Raw genomic sequence first — 17,294 nt, forward strand, 5'->3', positions numbered from 1 at the left:
CGCAGCCAGCACCACGCGAGCCCTGCCGAGTGATGCCCACCAGGGACTCACCTGAGACAAGCACACCACCCACCAGCCCTGTTTTATTCATAGACCTTTCCAGGAAAAGCCAGTGGGGCAGTGCTGACGGGGAGCCCACATCTGCAGGGCTCGCTCGGCCGAGGCCTCCAAGAGTCAGATCTCTTTTTTCTCCAGGACAAAACAAAACAAAACAAAAACCCCCCAAAACTTATTTTGCAAAAACACCTCCTCAATAAACAACATGTAAACAGAAACAGCTGCTTCAGGCTCCACGAATATCTCACTGTGTTTTCAAGGGCTTGTCCGTGGCGGGCAGCGGGCAGGGGCCATTTTCCTCCTCCTCGGGGGCACCCTGGGGGTAGACCACGAAACACAGCTCCTGGCCCCAGCGTGTCATGGACTCTGAGGACAGACGGACAAACAGATAGACCCTGGGTCTGACCCTGTGGGGCAGGGGTCCTCAGGGAGCTGCTCCCTTCGGGTGGATCCTGGACACTGGGGCCACCTACTGGGGACACTTCTGGTGGCGGCCGGACCCTGTTGCCACCGCTGCTGTGGGGAGGCCCTGCTCCAGGCCGAGCCCCTAAGAGGGTTGCATTCCCAGGCCTGCTACCGTGGGGAGGCTGCCGGCTCACCTGTGAGTCTGTGCACACACTTTGGTTTGCTTCTCCAGAACACCCCCAGGAAGAAAACAGGCACCCCTGTGAGGATGATGATCACGCCGACCCCACACACCATGGGCTCCGAGATGAAGCTGAAGACCAGCAGGAATGCCCAGAAAACCAAGTACGCCACAGGGACCAGGAGGTTCACCTGCGGGAGAGCCAGCGGGAGTGCCAATGGCACCCCCACCCTGGGGGGTCCGAGGTGCTTCCCACCCGCTCCTGGGAGCTTGAGGCGTGAGGGCCCCCGCTCTGGCAGTCGCCCAACGTGCTGGAAGCCAGCTCAGGGGATGGCCGGGCTGCCAAAGGGTTGAGGATTTGTAAACGTTTCAGTGGCTCTGAGCTGCACACAGCATTGATGTGTCACTGGATGTTTGCATTTGGTTGGAGGTCCCTCTCTCTCTCTTTTTTGGTGTTTCACTTTTTAAGGCACTGAGCACTTCTCCAGCTCCAGCATTTATATGCACACAGAATATTTGCATTTAGCTTGGGTTAAGCTCTTGCGTCCCTGTGCGCGCTCCTGGGATTCCGTGTGACCAGGAGCAAGCACCGGAGCCTCACTTTCCTGTTTGTAAACTGGGAGTATTCACACCCCGTGGGGCTGTTGTGAGGGCCGAATCCGTCAGTGCACATAGAGCCCCAAGCAGGGCCCAGCACGTGGCCAAAACCAGAATCCCGGTCGCTGTCATCACCTGGCCCCGGTGCCCAAATGACCGAAGGGGTGGCTCGATAGCGTGGGCCAGCCCATCCACTCCCAGGCCTCACCTTGATGGGCCTGTGGAGCGCCGGCCGCCTCCAGCGCAGCACGAGTAAGCCCAGGATGGTGACGCCGTAGCAGAGGTAGTTGATGAAGGACACGTAGTTGATGAGCGTGTATGTGTCTCCCACAAGCATGATGACCGCTGTGGCCCCGCACTGGGAGAGGACTGGGCTGAGGGTGGCCTCCCACCTGCCTCCATCGGCCCTGGGCCTGCCAGCTCAGGCCAGGAGGTCGATGAGCCCTGGCCCTTCCTGGTCCCTCTGTGGGCTGCCCCCTAGGGCCAGGACAAATCCCCACCATTCCCCACGTTGCTGGGTGGCCCCGGCTCCCCTCCCTGCCGGCCTTGGCCCCACAACTTACACAGACAAGGAGGGCAGGGATCGGGGTGCAGCGTCTGACATGGATCATGGCCAGCAGGCTGGGCAGGTGCCCCTCTCGGGCCCCAGAGAAGCACAGTCTGGGACAGAGATGGGTGGAGGCCATGAGCCCGGCCGCGGGCCTCCTACCGACCAGATCCTGGACCACAGCTCCAGACCTGATGTCCCTCTTGAGCTGTCATCTCTGACCCCTGCTCCGGGCCCCGGCAGCCCCATGGCGCAGTTCTTCCCTGTCTCGCCCCGCCTCCCTTTTGCTTTCTGGACCTCAGAGTTGGGGTCCGACTCCTGTTACTGGGGAGTTCATTGTCCCAGTTTCAGGTCGGACCCACCGGGCAGGATTTGACTTCCTCCGGCCCCTGGCACTGATCACACACACCTGCCTTGCCTCACCTTGACCAACCCCCTCCCCAGTCCAGTCACCTGGAGGAGGTGAACAGGTAGCCATTGATCCCTCCAAAAGTGGAAAGTGCCACGGAGACGGGCATGACCCAAGAAAAGTAGCCCAGCAGCTTCTCCCCGAAGGTCTGAGTGGGCACAGAAGAGAGGTGACACATGAGGCAGGGTGGGGTGGGCAGGAGCCAGGCACACGTGGGACCCCACTCACCACGGCCACCGCGTTAGAGGCCAGCAGCTCCTGGGGGGACATGGCAGTGAAGTAGGCGATGTTGGTGAAGGTGTACACAAAGGTCACCAGCGGGATGGAGATGACAATGGCACGAGGTAGGTTCCTGGGGGCAGCGGTGGAGTGTGTCAGCATCAGCCCCGGGGGCTGGGGGCGGGGCCCAGGGGACCCAGCAAGGGAACAGTCTGAGTCTCTATCTCCCGGGTCTGGGTCCGTTGGGGGCCTTGGGACAGGGAAAGGGGCAGCACTGCTGTCCCCCTGCCACCCCCCAGGCCCACCCTGGGCTACATCAAACCTGGAGGAGCAGGTCTAATGTCGGCGCTAAAGAGAAAAGTGCATACAGCCAAACTCAGCCTTGAAAATCCTCGAAAATCCTTGAGAAGTGCCCCTGGGGCCCAATGCATTGACCTGGGGTGCCCGTGGGACGCCCTATCAGCCCCAGCCCCAGTTGCCAACTGTTCACTGCTGGGACCCCTGGCTGAGCTCCAGATAGAGCTATTGGCTTCATCCGTAGGGACCACGTTGTGCGCACACATATCCATCTTGGCCAAAGGCAAACAGCTGGATCCATTGACAGGGGGACAATGATGCTCAGTGTTTCTGAGGCCCAGCGAGGGGCCACGACCCGCCCACAGCCACGCAGTCCCGGGCCAGGTTGGGGTACAGGTGTCCCAGCAGCAGTACGGTCAGGCGGATGACCGGGCTGAGCCCCAGGATGCAGGGGGTCTGTGCAGGGAGGCTGCCTCTCCCACCGCTGCACCCCTCCCCTTCCCAGGGCCTGGCCGGGCATCCCACTCACTTTCGGGGGTCGACCAGCTCCTCAGTGACATAGTTGAGGAAGTTCCAGCCGCTGAAGGCAAAGGAGCCCTGGAGGAAGGCCAGGGCCAGGTGACCCACAGAGGGTGTCATCCAGAAGTCAAAGGCATTGCTGGGCCTCAGCTCCTCGAAGTGTCCTGGGGGTCCAGAGGTCAAGGGTCAAAGTTGTCACTGAAGCCCTGTGCACGGCCCCACCCTGGCCCTACCTTGGAAGATCTGGACGAAGCCCACGCCAATGATGAGGGACAGGGCCAGCAGCTTCCCGCCGGTGAAGACGTCCTGGATGCGCGTGGCCCAGCGCACACTGGAACTGTTCACCCATGTCAGGAGCACTGGGGAGGAAAGGAGAGAGGGCGGGTGGGCCACAGCCAAGTCCGGCCCAGGCTGCAGGAGGGTGGCATCCCCCCCAGCAGCCAGAGCGCAAGCAGCCCACCCCCTGAGGCTAAGCTCCCAGGGGGCCGGCAGCTGGAGGGGAAACCCCCCCCCGACACACACAGTCCTCCCACCCGGGGAGCAGCGAGCTGGGTGTGGGTCCAGGGTGGGCACTCACTCAGGCAGGCCATGGAGAGTGCGCGGGAGGCAGCGGCTGGGGGGATGCAGTTGGGGAACACGGGCTGCAGCACGTAGTTCGAGAAGGTCATGGAGATGACAGCCAGGCTGGTTGGGTACATGATGAGGACCGCACTCCAGAGAAGCAGGAAGCTGGAATGAGGGAGGGCCCGACTGGCACAGGGGGGAATCCCGCACCCTGCCGATGCGCCAGAAGGCAGGGCCGGGGCTGTTGGGGGTCTCTGCTCTAATAACGGACTTTTGCAATAGAGACGGCATTCTGCACGGTTAAGCAGCCCCAGGCTGCCCTTGGGCAGGTGTCGAGAAGGACTGGGGAACCAACCACCTTTCTAACAGCCGTCTAGCTCTGGCCACAGGCTGTTTCCTGAGCTGGGACAGGCTGTCCCAGGACCTTCGGTTATGGCTCCAGCTGGAGTTCTCAGCAGAGCATGGCTGCAGGGAGCTGGCGCTGAGCTGTGACCCCTGAGGGACAGGACCTTGCGTGCGAGGAGCCCTGGCCAGGGTTAGGGAGCGATTTATGTCCTGTCTGCCTGAATATTGCCACTGCAGTGTGCCCCCATGGGAGTAGGGGCTCTGCTCAAGGTTGTGAGGCCCAACCTCTTCCCAGGGGTTCTCCCTGCACCCGGGGAGCTCCTAGACTTTGAGGGTGGGGACAGCTGCATCCTGGGACACCAATGACCTCTGGACTACCATGCTTGGTAGATTCCTCTTGGTCCTCTCCTTTATTCCGAGGCCTAACCCTGGCTCCCTTCTGCCAACCCTAGAAGTTAGGCATGTCTGGGGTCAGGCCTTGGGCCCTCCCCTCCCTCGCACTTCCTTCTCGAGTATTCTCTTAACCATACAGCACGATTTTTCTGCTTTCTCAGGTCCCAGTCCCCTTTGAGGACGCTCTCCCCAGAGCAGAGCATCCATGGACACACCTGCACGGTCCCATCCACCGCTACCCTGTTAAAGACCCTGCACCACATCCCTCAGAACCAAATTTTGTATACTTTGGCCTAGACTTTTCCTCTGAGCTCCAGACATCCTCCCACCCAGACCAGACCAGACCATCTCCCCAGATATGCCACAGACCCCACCAGCATGGCAACCCTACCCCAAAACCCTCCCCGAAACTGCCATCCATGGAGTCTATCCAATGGGAAAGCGGCTGTCACCTCCTCTCCCTCATACTACACCGGATACCATGTCCTCTGGATGATTCTGGGATCTTCCTATACCTTTATTCAGGCCCTCGGCATGGCTCAACTGGATAATTGCAATAGCTCTGGTCCCCCATTGTGCCCCCAGGCAGCCCCAGCACCTCCAAACCCTGGCACCTACCATGGATGTGACCTGCCTCTGACCACACCAGATAGATCGGGCTTGCCCTCCAAGCCTTGGTGCAAACGTGGTTTTTCCTGGAAGCCTTCCCTAGGTGGTAGCACCCCATTCTCTTGGCCGCTGGGCCATTGTCTCTCACGCACACCCTCAAAGCAAGGATCCTCTAGGTCTTCATTAAGTGCAGAGGGGCTCTCTCCCTTCTGCACTGTGGACAATTTGAGGACAGAGATGGATCTTTTTATCCCTGGTCCTCAACACACGGTAGGTGCTCAGGTAATGTTTATTGGTGAATAAAAGCATGCCAGGGGGCTATGTAAAGTGGCACTCTTGCAGGGCACTGGCAGGAATTTTATGCACCTCCCCCCACACACACATGTGGGTTTACTAATCAAGGCTGCCCTCGCCTTGTTGTGAGCATCACCCAGGTGGGGAGTAGGCTTAAAGAAACATTTAGAAGGAAGCACAGAGAGGTCAAGGGGCCAGCCGGAGTGTCCTGCCCACCCTGGCCTTGGAAGGCTACCCAACACCTCCACCCTCTTTCCTCCATCCACCCCATGACCTCCCTGAGATGTGAGAAAAAGAAGGAATCGAAGTCCAGGACCCAAGTGACCCTCCATTCCAGATTGTCATCCCCTCCCCTACCGACCCCGCTGGTGCCCCACACTCACCCAGCCAGGCCCCCGAAGATCTCAGTGACGTAGGCGTAGTCCCCGCCAGACTTGGGGATGGCAACTCCCAGCTCCGCGTAGCAGAGAGAGCCCAGGGCAGTGACACCTCCACCCAGGACCCAGACGAAGAGGGCCAGACCCACAGAGCCGGAGTGCTCCAGGACCCCCTTGGGGGAGATGAAGATGCCCGAGCCGATGATGTTTCCTGGGGCGGGGTGGGGCGGGAGATGGGGAGGCATCAGGTCTTGGGCCCCCTTAGGCAGCCCAGCCTTCGCCTCAGGCTCCCAGATGCTACAGCGAGGAAGAGAACCCAGGCTGCTCCCTGGAGGAGGCGGCGATGGGAAATGGGCCTGCAGGCAGGTGGATGCCACTAGGGGCCTCAGACCCTGCAAATCCCACTCTGGGCTCATTATCTCCCCATTCCCCTGGCATGGGAAATGACACCTTGTCCACCCAATTCAGGAGAGGAGTCCTGTTCTGAGTTCTTCTGTCCCCTGCTTGCTCCCACCGGGCGGGAGGGGGCTCAGCTGCTCAGGAACCTGCTTCCTGGGCTCCTCCCTGACCTAGAACCCAGACTGCAGACAGACTCTGAAGGCACCTTGTTTCCTGGCACCGTTGAAATATTTCAGGTCCTGGGCAAGGGCCGGTGGGGTGAGGGAGAGGAAGCGGTGCATTTTCAGGGCTGGGGGTAGGTCAGCAGGCATCACGGAAGGCATGGGGTGGGCAATGGCAGGCTGGCAGAGACTTGGCCAGCCCCGGGTCTGGAGAAGACTGCCTCTGTCCTTGAGACAGCCTGGTGGATGCCAGGAGCACAGTGGGAAACCCCAGCTGGGGCTCAGGTCACCTCTCAAGTTCTGCCTATACAAGAGGTTTTGTGAGGCTTCAGCAAGATACCATATAGGAAGCCCTCCGCTCATTCACAGCTGTATCCAGATGTACTTGGCATCTTTGCGTGATTCTGCGTATGTCTGCAGACGCACCTGCTCTCCCTCACCTCCATCCCCCAGCACATAGTAGGTGTTTAATACACATCTGTCGAGTAAACTAAATGGGTGCATGAATGGCCTGATGTCCAAAGCGGCACCGATGTCCTGACATGAAAGACTGATTTCCTCATCTGTGAAGTGGCAGCAGCCATCTCTAGTCCACTCTCCTGGAAAGGCACTGCAAGGAGGAGGAGGGTGGTCAGCCTCTGAGGCTCAGACGTGAAGGGAGTCTGCCATGGTCACCGAAGACCTGCCCTGTCCTTGGGCTGACTCGGAGACTCGCGGAGCGTGGCGTGTGTTAGGGGGTGCTCTGTTGACTCACGGTGTCTGGGAGTGCTCAATCTGAATGCTCAGAGGGCCAAGCTGTGGTCTGCAGAGTAGGTTCTCAGGGTGAGCAAGACTCTGAGTGCTCACTGAGCTGTGAGCTCCCTGGCAGTTAGGGCAAAAAGGGCAATGTTCTGGGTGACCTGGGCCTCACCATCTGAGCACACAAATTAGGTCGCATCATTGGTGGTTTGCACGAGGACCTGCCCACGAGGAAAAATCCCAGAATGCACAAGGCCCCATGAATAAAAAAGCGCTCAGTCCCTCGACAGGATGACCCTACCTGCCAGGTCCTGCGGGAGAGTGCACACCCATTGAGGCAGAGCCTGCCTGCTCCACCTGCCAGGCCCACAGGCGGGTCTGGCCAAGGACACAGCTGTGGCTGCCAATCTGCATGCATTCCTTGTCCACGGTGCTACCCCCCACCCCGCCCCCGGCCGACACAGATTTCCAGTCTGGACAGCCACGGTGCCCCACTTGGTTTTCCAGTCACATCCCAGGAGCCCTAAATACATCCAGATAAGGACGAAAGAATTCCTGTCCCCCAGCCCCCAGAGGTAAGCTGAGCCCTCAGCCTGCTTCCAGTGGGGAGAGGGGCCACCTCCCTTATCTACCCTGGGGGCCTGGGGCCTGGCTCAGCTTTCTAAAGGGTCTTTGAGTTCGCTCTATCCTGCAGCGTAGCCTCTGTTCTCAGGGCTTGGTGGAGTGGGATTTGCCAAAAGCCAGTGAGGTTGGAAGCCAGCGGGGGCTGGGTGGCCTTGGAAGGAACTGGGTGCATTCAGGCTGGGGGCATCCAGGGACCTGAGCAACCCAGCCCATGGCACCCCAGCACTCTATGCGGTTCAGCATGGCGGGGCCTCATGGGCATAGCCCTTGGGGAAGTCACCTAGCCTCTTGTCCTCCCAGGTTGGGGTCTGAAAGGGACGTGTCACTAGCCTGTGCCCAGAGGCTGGAGACTCTGATGCTGGCACTGGGGGATGGGCCAGGGGATCATGATTGTGTGGACACATGGCCTCAGCCTACGGCGCAGGGCTTCTTTCTCCCCACGTGGCTGAAAGGGCCTCTCTTTCTGGACCTGGACGACCTCTAGCATCTGTCCCAGGTTTATGCCGGAAGGTGGAGGAAAACCCCACTGAGGTCCACTGGCTGCTCTGGGGACCATGTGGGCTGGGTGGGGCTCTGCAAGGAGCCAAAGGGGCCAGGGGCTAGGGTGAGTGGCAGAGGACGGGGAGGGGGGGACGCTGGGGACGGGAGTGGGGGCCTCCGGCGTCTGAATGATTACAGGAGGTCTGGAGGAGGGACCACGGAGCTGTAACGGGTACAGCGGCGGGGGGTGCCTGCCCAGCCCTCCTGGTAGTGGTGGGCTCAGGGCCCCCTTCTCAGCCCTCGTGTTCAGGTCCAGCAGAATCAGCCCTGCTGGATTCAGGACGCAGCAGTGGACAAGCCCAGCCCTTGGGGGGACCTGCTCTGGAGGAAGAGGGGGAGGGGCAGGAACTAGGGAACAGGGATGGGCTAGGAGATACTACTGAGCGCCCAGTCAGGTGTCTGACGACAGTGGGCTGGGGAAATGCAGGTTCCAAGGCCTCCGCGGTCCCATCCGCCCCGTGGCCGGGAGGCTCTGTGGTCCTTGCAGGTCCTTAGCGGCAGGGCCAGAGCTACCGTACAGGTGGGTGAGGAGGTGATCCCCCCCACCAGGAGGCCCTCTTTCGGTCTCCTCCCGCCCCTCTGCCCTCCGCGCACTCTGGGTGGTTCTTTATCACATTAAGATGTTTGGGCTGATGGGGCTTACTCGGCTCCGCAGAGGGACAAAGAAAGGGCCATTGTTCTCCTGGTTGTTGCGGTGTGCGCTGACCTATTTCTGGGAGGCAGTGGCTGACCAGGGAGGTCCCAAGGGTGGACGGTGGAGGTCATGTCAGTGGAAGGAACCAGCTGCCCTTGGTGCGTGTGGGGGGGAAGTGCAGTCTGATTTTGGGGGGTGGTGGGCAGGGAGGTCCTGTCAGGCCAGGCTGCCGGCACCACCCGTCATCGCTAGAAACACTTTGGGGAGTCAGCTGTGTGACCTCAGGCCAGCGCTGCCCTTCTGGGCCTCAGTTTCCCCTTTTGCGAGGTAGGGCCACTGAGCTAGGGGGCAGCAGAGGGCTGGTTCGACCCTGACTTCAGCAGAGGCCCTGCTGGGCAGGGCGGACACATTCTGCGCCTCTCTCTGCACAGGGCCTAAGGAAACACAGTCTGCTCATGGGCCCCTGGCCCCCACGGTGTGGCAGGTCTCTCCTCAGCTCACCAGATTCCCAGAAGCTGCATCACCTCCAGGAAGCCCTCCCTGACCTCCCACCTTGGCCCACTCCCATGGTACCTAGAGGATGGCGAGGAAGGGATTCTTTATTTGCCACCCTGCATGGGTCCTGCAGTCAGAGGGCCGGGTCTGGGCCCTGGCCTGCTGTGATGAGGAACCTGAGGTCCCCAAAGGACAGGGCCTAAGTCATCTAAGTCTTGCCTATCTGTGCCTCTTTTAGCTAGCAGGCCCACAATGGGGACTCTTCCTGTCACATTGGCCTGCTGGCCTGAGAGAGAACAGCTCTGGGACTCCCGGCTCTGATCAGGGGCTGGCCATCGGCCAGGCCTCCTTCCTCTGCTCTGGGCAACGAGTCCCAGCACCTCCCCATTAGGATATGACCCATGAGGCCTCTGGAAAAGAGCTCCAAATTCCCATCAGTCGGTCCCTGAGGCCACAGACAGCAGTGCTAGTTGAGAATCCCTAGATCTGGGTTCGAATCCCAGATGCCTCATGGTGGGGGCAGGGGCGGGGTGCTGTGGACCACATACTTCGCCTATCTGTGAAGTGGGGGATGAGGCAGTGACGCGGGTGTGCTCCTACCCTGCCTGGTACATCAGAGGCCCCAGGAAGTGCTTACGAATCTCACTATTGTCATCTACCTTGGAGATACCCCAGGCCACCCAATGTGGCTTTGGGAGACCTGACCCCCAAGGGACCTCAATATGCTGGGGTCAGTGGCCAGAGCTCTGCTTTGGGGGCCCTGCTGTCCCCCGGGTGAAGCCCATGCCTCCAAACACACGAGTGTCTAATGAGCATGTGTCGGGCACCCCTCCGAGGAGACAGAAGTGCCCTTTGAGGTTGTTGGCAGAACTCCAGGGAGGTGAGTGGGGATGCCTCCGGGACATGTGTGGAATTGCCCATTGGCCCGCGGGCACCTCCGGCCTAATCCACATTCCCTTCAAGAGAGGGATGAGCACAAGTGTGGAGCTCTCTCTGCCTGGCTCAGCCCAGCCCGGCCCGCCTAATAAACTTCGCCTGTGCCCAGCCTCCGGGCTGAGTCAAGGTCATCGATGAGCTCCACTCCGCTGGATCTAACCGTCCACCCCTAGACTGCATCTTGCCTGCCTCATCAATGGCATTTGGCAGGCTAAGCCCTTCCTCCACACTCAGCCTCCTGGCCCTCCTCCCACCTTGCTGGCTTCTCCTTCTGGACGCCTCTGCTGGTCTTTCTCTTTCCTGACTTCCAGATGTTGAGTGCCCATGGTGCAGTCCTGGGGCCTCTGCCCCTTTCCTTCTACACTTCCTCCCTTGGAGACCTCATCCAGTCCTCCAGCTTCTGTTGGCAACCCCCAAATTTATATGCCTAGCATGGACCTTTTCCCTAAGCTAAACCTGGATATCCAACTAATTACTCAACAAATACGCATCTCAAATTTCACATGTTCAAAATGAGATCCCTGACTTTCATCCCCTTGCCCCCCAGACCTACTCCTCTCAGTCTTTCTGGATCAATAAACAGCAAACCGGGCTCCCAGAGGCTCAGGCCCAAACCTGGGGTCACCCCTGACTCTTCTCTTTCTCCCACACCTCACACCCAGTTCATCACAAATCCTTTGGCTCCATCTTCCAAACACATCCAGAACTGAACCTCCCCTCAGCACCACCCTGCTCTGAGCCATCATTGTCTCTTAATGCAAGTGACTCAAGTACCCTCTTGACCAGGCTTCCTGCTTCTACCCTTGCTGCCCACAGCTTCTTCTCCATAGTGAGCCCCATCCCATGCCATCCCATATCCTATCCCATACCATCATCCTGTCCCTCATCGCGTCCATCTAATCTTGCCTCATGCCATCCTGTCTGTTCCTGTCCTATCCCAACCCTCTTTTGCTCAAAGCCCTCTCCCATCTTGCAAAGAGAAAAAGACAAATTTCTCACTGCAGTCGGCAAGGCCCACACAAACTGGGCCCCATCCCACTCCTGACTCATCTCCTACCTACCATCCTCCCCACCCCCATCTTAATTTTTTCACCTTAGCACTTGTCATTATCCATTGGCTAAACATTTAGCTATTTATCATTTGCTCTTTGACTCCCATGCTGGGACATCAGAAGTCCAAGAGGACAGGGCTTCTGTCTGTCCTCTTCCCTGTTGTGTCTCAAGCACCCAGAACAGTGCCTGGCACGGTTCCGCACCTAACTGTTAAATCGATGAATGAGTGTGTCCAGTGCTGGCGGGCCCCTACCCTTGTAGCCAGAGCGGCCTTGGCCCCCATCACCGAGGACATCTGCCTCTGGGCTGGCTGCAGCCTCAGTCTGTTTCCCCGTCTGTAGATCAGGGCTGTGAGACACAGACAAGGTGTTTCTGGTTTTATGTCTCCCCAGGGTCCCTATGAGGAGGGGTTGAGCTTGTGGGCAGAGCCATCCTCTGAGCAGCCCAGCTACCTCTGGCTCTGGAGACAACAGAGAGGGGCCTGCCCATCCTTGGATGAGCAGGGATTGGCTCCTAAGGAGATGGGGTTCATGAAGCAGACCTCTGAGTCCCTGAACATACTTGAGCCTGACACACGAACACCAGCATAGGTGGGGTACCCGAGTCGAGGGGAGAGAGTGGAGGACAGGACAGCCTGGTCAGCAGATCCAGGGTGATTCCCACTCTGCTGGACCTGGGCACACCCATTCCTTGGGTGTGGATTGGGAGAGGGAGCTAGAGGGGGGCCCTGAGTCAGGACGAGAGATTCTGTACATACAGCCCTGGGTGGGGGTGGGGAGTCAGGGGAGATTCCTTTGTCCCTTTGTTTGTTCATCCATCCATGGTTGAGTGGGGAGCTTGGTCAATCCCAACCTTCCCGCATTGAGGACTCTGAATCTGGCCCCAAGTTTGCCCAGCACCAGAACAGTATGAGGAAGGGCACTGAATTGCAAGACTGGGTCCAAATCTAGTTCCACATCCCAAGTCTACTGCTTGCAGAAGTGTCATTTAACTTCCAACCTCAGTTTTTTATGTCTGTAGAATGGGTATAAACACTCTCATCTTGCCAGATGGGCAGGAGAATCAAATGAGATAAAGGGAGAACATGATTTCATAATGTAATAAGAGGTGTTTTTCAGAAGAGGTATTAGATGCAGCGGTGTCTTACAGAACTCCTGACCAGCTGGCTCCTTCCCCCCCCAGGCCGGGCTGTTCTGCTCCAGGTGTGCCGGCTGGGGCCAGCAGGTGCTATCCTAAACACACTTCCGGTGGAGTCTTCCTCCAGCCCAAAGCCCTTCCATATCGTTCCATTCTGGAGAGCCCCACGCCTCGGCATGGAACGAGGCAAAGGGTACAAGGAAAGAGAATTATAGGATCTTCTGGGAGGGGCTATTTGAAGTTTTGGAGATAGCAAGCACAGGAGCTCGTAAGAAACAAGAAAGATGGTGGAGTCAAATATAAAGTCCTCAAGGCTTTTAAAGTTAAAGCATGACACTTTGGAGACATTTTTTTACTTTGGTTTCCCCAAGGCAGGAAGTTGGGGTAAGCGTGGGGAGGGGGCGGGGCCTCCAGGGCATCAGGTGGGAAGGACAGTGCAGACCCTGACTCAACCCACAGAGGCTTCCTCCCGAATCTCCTGTCCCCTCTGGGCCACATCCATTCTCCCCTTGTCTGTCTCCTGCCTGCTGGAATCCTTCAAAACTCCCTAAGCAGGGTCGTTGGACCACCACTGAGGGTCCCGTGCTGGGGTCAGGTCTTCTGGGTTCCCTTCCTGAGTCTGCCACTCTCGGCCAAGCCACCTCTTATCCCTGCTCAGCCTTCAAGATCTGGAGGCCAAGTGTGCGGTGGACCTGGAAGAACAGGAAAGGGCTGAAGAGTTGGGGTGCGGCAAGGACCAAGCTGGGATGCACGGGACTATTCTTACAGAGTCTGTCCTGCAGACCGCACATGATGGTGGAGCTAGCCTCTTCCACGCCCACCGCCACCCCCGGGGCTCTCTTTCCAAGGAGAGAGGAGCCAGCAGCCTCCACCTGACCTGAAGAAGATGGGATATGGGAGGAGGCAAAGTAGGAATACAGCTCAATGATGGCTGCTTAGCCAAGGCAGCCCAGGAAGAACTGTGTCTCTCCCTGCACCTAGCGGTCTCCGTAGCTGGCTCCAGACATGGCCAGCCTCTTGACTTCATGGTCCATCCATCATGTGTGGGCTTCTCCTTCCTCGGGGGACAGATCCTGGAGAGGGTGTGGGCCAGGGCAAGACTCTAACCGGTATCCCGGCCAAATCCCTGGACCCAGCCCTTCCTCCCAGCAGATAGTGGAGCAGGGATGTCCTAGGCCAAGAAGGTCGCAGGAGCCGCTCCCGGAAGACTCCATTCCAGGGGCAAGTGGGTGAGATGGGGGAGCTACCTGCACAGGGTTTGTGTTCTGGGGCAACTTTCAGTGTGAGGGTGGGGACGGCCAAGAGCCAGATCCCAGCCTCAGTTCAGGAGCTCCCAGTGTGGGGGCAGAGGAGGAGGAGGTGAAGATTCCAATCTGCCCTCCTGAGCCTCCAACTTTCTCCATCACCAGGGGTCGGAGGATGGGTGGGCAGTGGGTGTACAAGGAGATCCTACTGGCTGGGGAGGGGAAGACCTGGCAAGCAATAGAATAAAGCAGTCCAGACCTCTGGCATTCATCTGCCCAGTCTGTGTCTCCTGGGACACAGGGGATGGAACAGACCACTCCCAGGAGGGTCTCTGAGCACTTGGTATGGACACAGGTCCACAGATGACCTAGTTCCTGAGGAGTCAGCATTCATGACTTGGGCCTTGTCCCCTGAGCCCTCTGCTGACCCAGAAGTCCCTATACGGGGGCAAGACACATGGACCCATTCTCAGGTGGGGAAGATGGCGCCAGAGGATGTGAATGCCTGTTGGGATCCCAGCCCAGGAAGCAGGTGGCTTTTCTGCAGGCTTGACATGCCCACCCCATGGCCGGCTTCCCCAGTCACTGACTGGTCCACCCTCTCCCCAGGGTCCTGCCACCAAACTCTGCAATAATTATATACTCTGAACCTAGTTCCCCCTCTGGGCTGGCTCTACCTGTCCAGTGTCCCCACAGGATCTCCTGCTTTGGAAGAATAAATCACCCACACTGCATGGCTCCTGGATCCTATACACATAGTAGAGACTGGAGCCACAGCCCAGAACTTGGAGCCTTAACCTGGGCCAGCCTATCCAGTCCCCATACTTACAGGGCTCCTGCACTCCAGGCAGGATGATAGGGACCTCCCTTTCACAGATGAGAAAACTGAGCGCAATTTGCCTTGCTGAAACCGGCAGCAAAGTAAAGGCAGCCAGGGGGAGTCCAGCGGTGGATGGGACGGGCACCTCCCTCAGGTGCAGAACTTCGGGGCGCCTGGGGAGGTGGGAACAAGAAGCCCTACTGCCCCTGTGTGAGGGGAGACACCCGCAGGTGCTCTGGGCATCCCCTCACGTGTCCCACAGTCGCAGATGGTAGGAGCGCCCGCAGCGGGGTGCCCCTTGTTTCGGGCAGCAGTGCACCCCCAGCCTTTGGCCCTGCCACCCCAGCACCCGCCCGCCGCGGCCCCTCTCACCGATGATGATGGTGCAGGCGCTCACCAGCCCGATCTCCTTCTTGAGCGTCACCCGCTCCGAGGCGCCGGGGCCGGGGCCCGGGCCGGGGGAGGGCGACGGTGCAGGGCCGGGGTTCCCGCGCCCGCTCGGCTGCTGCGTGCGGCCGGCCATGTCGCTGTCCCGCCGCGTCCCCGCTCCCTGCGCTGCCCAGTCTGTCCGACCGGCCGCCGGTCCGTCGGCCCGTCCGTCTGTCGGTGCGCTCACACGCCTTCGCAGCCCGGACAGCGCCCACAGGCGGGCGCATGCGCTGGCGCGGGGCCCGGGCGCTGGGCCCCCGGGCTGCGGGGGCCAGGGAGGGGCGGAAGGAGGACCGGCTGGCAGACCCCCTCCCCCCCTTCCTTAAAGGGAACTGCCCCCACCCCCGCTGCCTGGGAAGGAAGGAGAGGACTTGGGGCAGACCTAGGAAGAACTTTCTAGCTGAACGAAGCAAGAGGCCCTCCCACTGCCTGAGTTTCATCTAGTCGCGGGGTGGGGGTGGGGGAGCAGAGCTCAAAGGCAAGACTGTCCCTGCCCGCAAGGAGACTGAGGAAGCCGGCAAGAATAATAGCTGTCTGTGTACTGGGACCCTCTGCGCGCTAGCGCTTCCATACTCCTTAAATCCTGGCACGCACCCCGAGTGTGGCCTGCGGACAGAAGGGCGGAGGTTGGCTCCGTTCTACAGGTGGAAGTTGAGCCCCAGAGATCCGTAAGGAGGATCACAGAGCTAGTGGCAGGGCCCAGACGCAAACCCTTTCTGAAGCCTCCTTGGTTTCCAGACGGTGATGGCGGGGTGGGAGATATCGCTCTAGGAGGGGTGCGTCCAGGAAGCCCCCGGAGGGGGTCAGGGGGCCCTAAGCACCCGCCATCAAAAGTCTGGCCGCTAACCCCTCATCCAGAGCCCTTAAGGGAGTCCTGGAAGAAGTTCTGCCCAACCCTCCCCCCACCCCACCCCCGCCCCGCCGGGCTGCGCTCTGGGCTGCGTCTGGCAGGTTCCATCTGCAGATGCCGGGTCACAGGTGAGAGTGGGGCTCGGCGGACTAGAACTCGGGTCTTTGGCGAAGGCCCCGCGCAGTCCATCCCGGCTCAAGGAGACGGGGCCACCTCAACAGGCCAGGAGACACGGAGAAGGGGGCTGCGGCTCCTGAGGTCGCGGAGGATGTCCGGCGTGCAGGGTCCCAAGGAAGCCGCCTCCTCCCGGAAGCCGTCCGGACCGTGCAGCCCCGGGCCGCGGAGCAGACACAAGGGGGGCGGCGTCGGGGGCCACCGGGACGGCAGGCGGGGCGAGCCTGGCACGGTGCGGCCGGCGGCGGAACAGCCTTTGTCCTTTCCTGGCGGCCGCCGCGCCGCGCCGTCCCCTGCATGTGGATGAGGCCGCGCCGGGCGCCCCGTCCTCCCCCCCCCGCCCCCGCCGGGCTCCGACGGCCTCCGGGCAGCCCCGGGGTGGGGCGGGGGCTGGGGTCCGGCGCTGGGCTGCGGGCGGAGCATCCAGGTGCGAGCCCCGAGGTGCGGGGAGTCTGGCGGCGGGGGAGGGACCTCGAAGTTGGGGGCGGGGATCTGGGGGTAGGGAGCAGGACGACCCCGGGTGGAGGGCTGGGGGGACGCAGCGCGGGAGGCCACCGGCGAAGCTTCAGCCTTCGCGCTCGCGTCGGAGTCCCGCATTCTTGGCGCCCTCTGCCTCCCGCCCCAGAGACGCGTTCAGCAGCAGGCTTTCTTAAAGGAGCCTCGCGCAGGGGGCGGGGGCGGGCGGGGGCTCGGCTCCGGACACTCCTGATGTCGCTGGGTGGGGTGGGGGGCTGGGGTGTCACTGCTGGTTTGCCTCCCCCCACCACCAGTTGCCTTTGCAACGCTAGGGTCCGCTGGGAGCGGGTCCAGCCAGGGCTAGTGCGTCCAGCGGTTGGCGCGAGCCTCACGCACCGGCCAGGAGCCTGTGGGTTTTGAGCACGGCTCCCGAAATGGGGAATATGGGACTGAAGAGAAGGAGTGACTCTGGGGCACCGTTAGGATGGAATTTGCATGTTATTGTCCAGACCCACAGTTCAAGAGGACATTTTAGTGGAATTGAACTAGAATCTGCAAATCCCAATGGGAAGAAAAAGTTGGCAAGATTGGTTTACATCCCAAAGTCAATCAGTACAATTCCCCACATTAACAGAAAAAAGCAAGAAAACCATAACATCTTCTCAATAGATTCAGAAAGTAGTCATCCATGATTTAAACAAACAAAATATGCTCAGCAAATTAGAAACAGAAGAGAACTTCCTCAGTCTGATAAAGGTTTCTACCCAAACCCCAAGCCCTCCAAGAAACAA

The 17,294-nt window shown here is 59.9% G+C and overlaps 1 protein-coding gene across 1 annotated transcript; it reads right to left on the reverse strand.

The window, feature by feature from the left end:
* Positions 1–163: 163 nt before the first annotated feature.
* On the reverse strand, positions 164–15,181 carry SLC7A10 (solute carrier family 7 member 10). The gene is made up of 11 exons (XM_045890337.2): positions 14,967–15,181; positions 5,820–6,024; positions 3,809–3,960; positions 3,465–3,590; positions 3,242–3,395; positions 2,425–2,548; positions 2,241–2,344; positions 1,804–1,900; positions 1,449–1,598; positions 657–834; positions 164–423 (listed from the first exon to the last, which is right to left on the reverse strand). Exons 1-11 carry the CDS (start codon positions 15,115–15,117, stop codon positions 302–304), a joined length of 1,563 nt encoding a protein of 520 aa, XP_045746293.1. The 5' UTR covers positions 15,118–15,181; the 3' UTR covers positions 164–301.
* Positions 15,182–17,294: the final 2,113 nt, after the last annotated feature.

Source organism: Mirounga angustirostris, unplaced genomic scaffold (assembly GCF_029215605.1).
Source record: "Mirounga angustirostris isolate CCGP_5_RB_7025 unplaced genomic scaffold, mMirAng1.0.hap1 SCAF_16, whole genome shotgun sequence".
NCBI lineage: Eukaryota > Metazoa > Chordata > Mammalia > Carnivora > Phocidae > Mirounga > Mirounga angustirostris.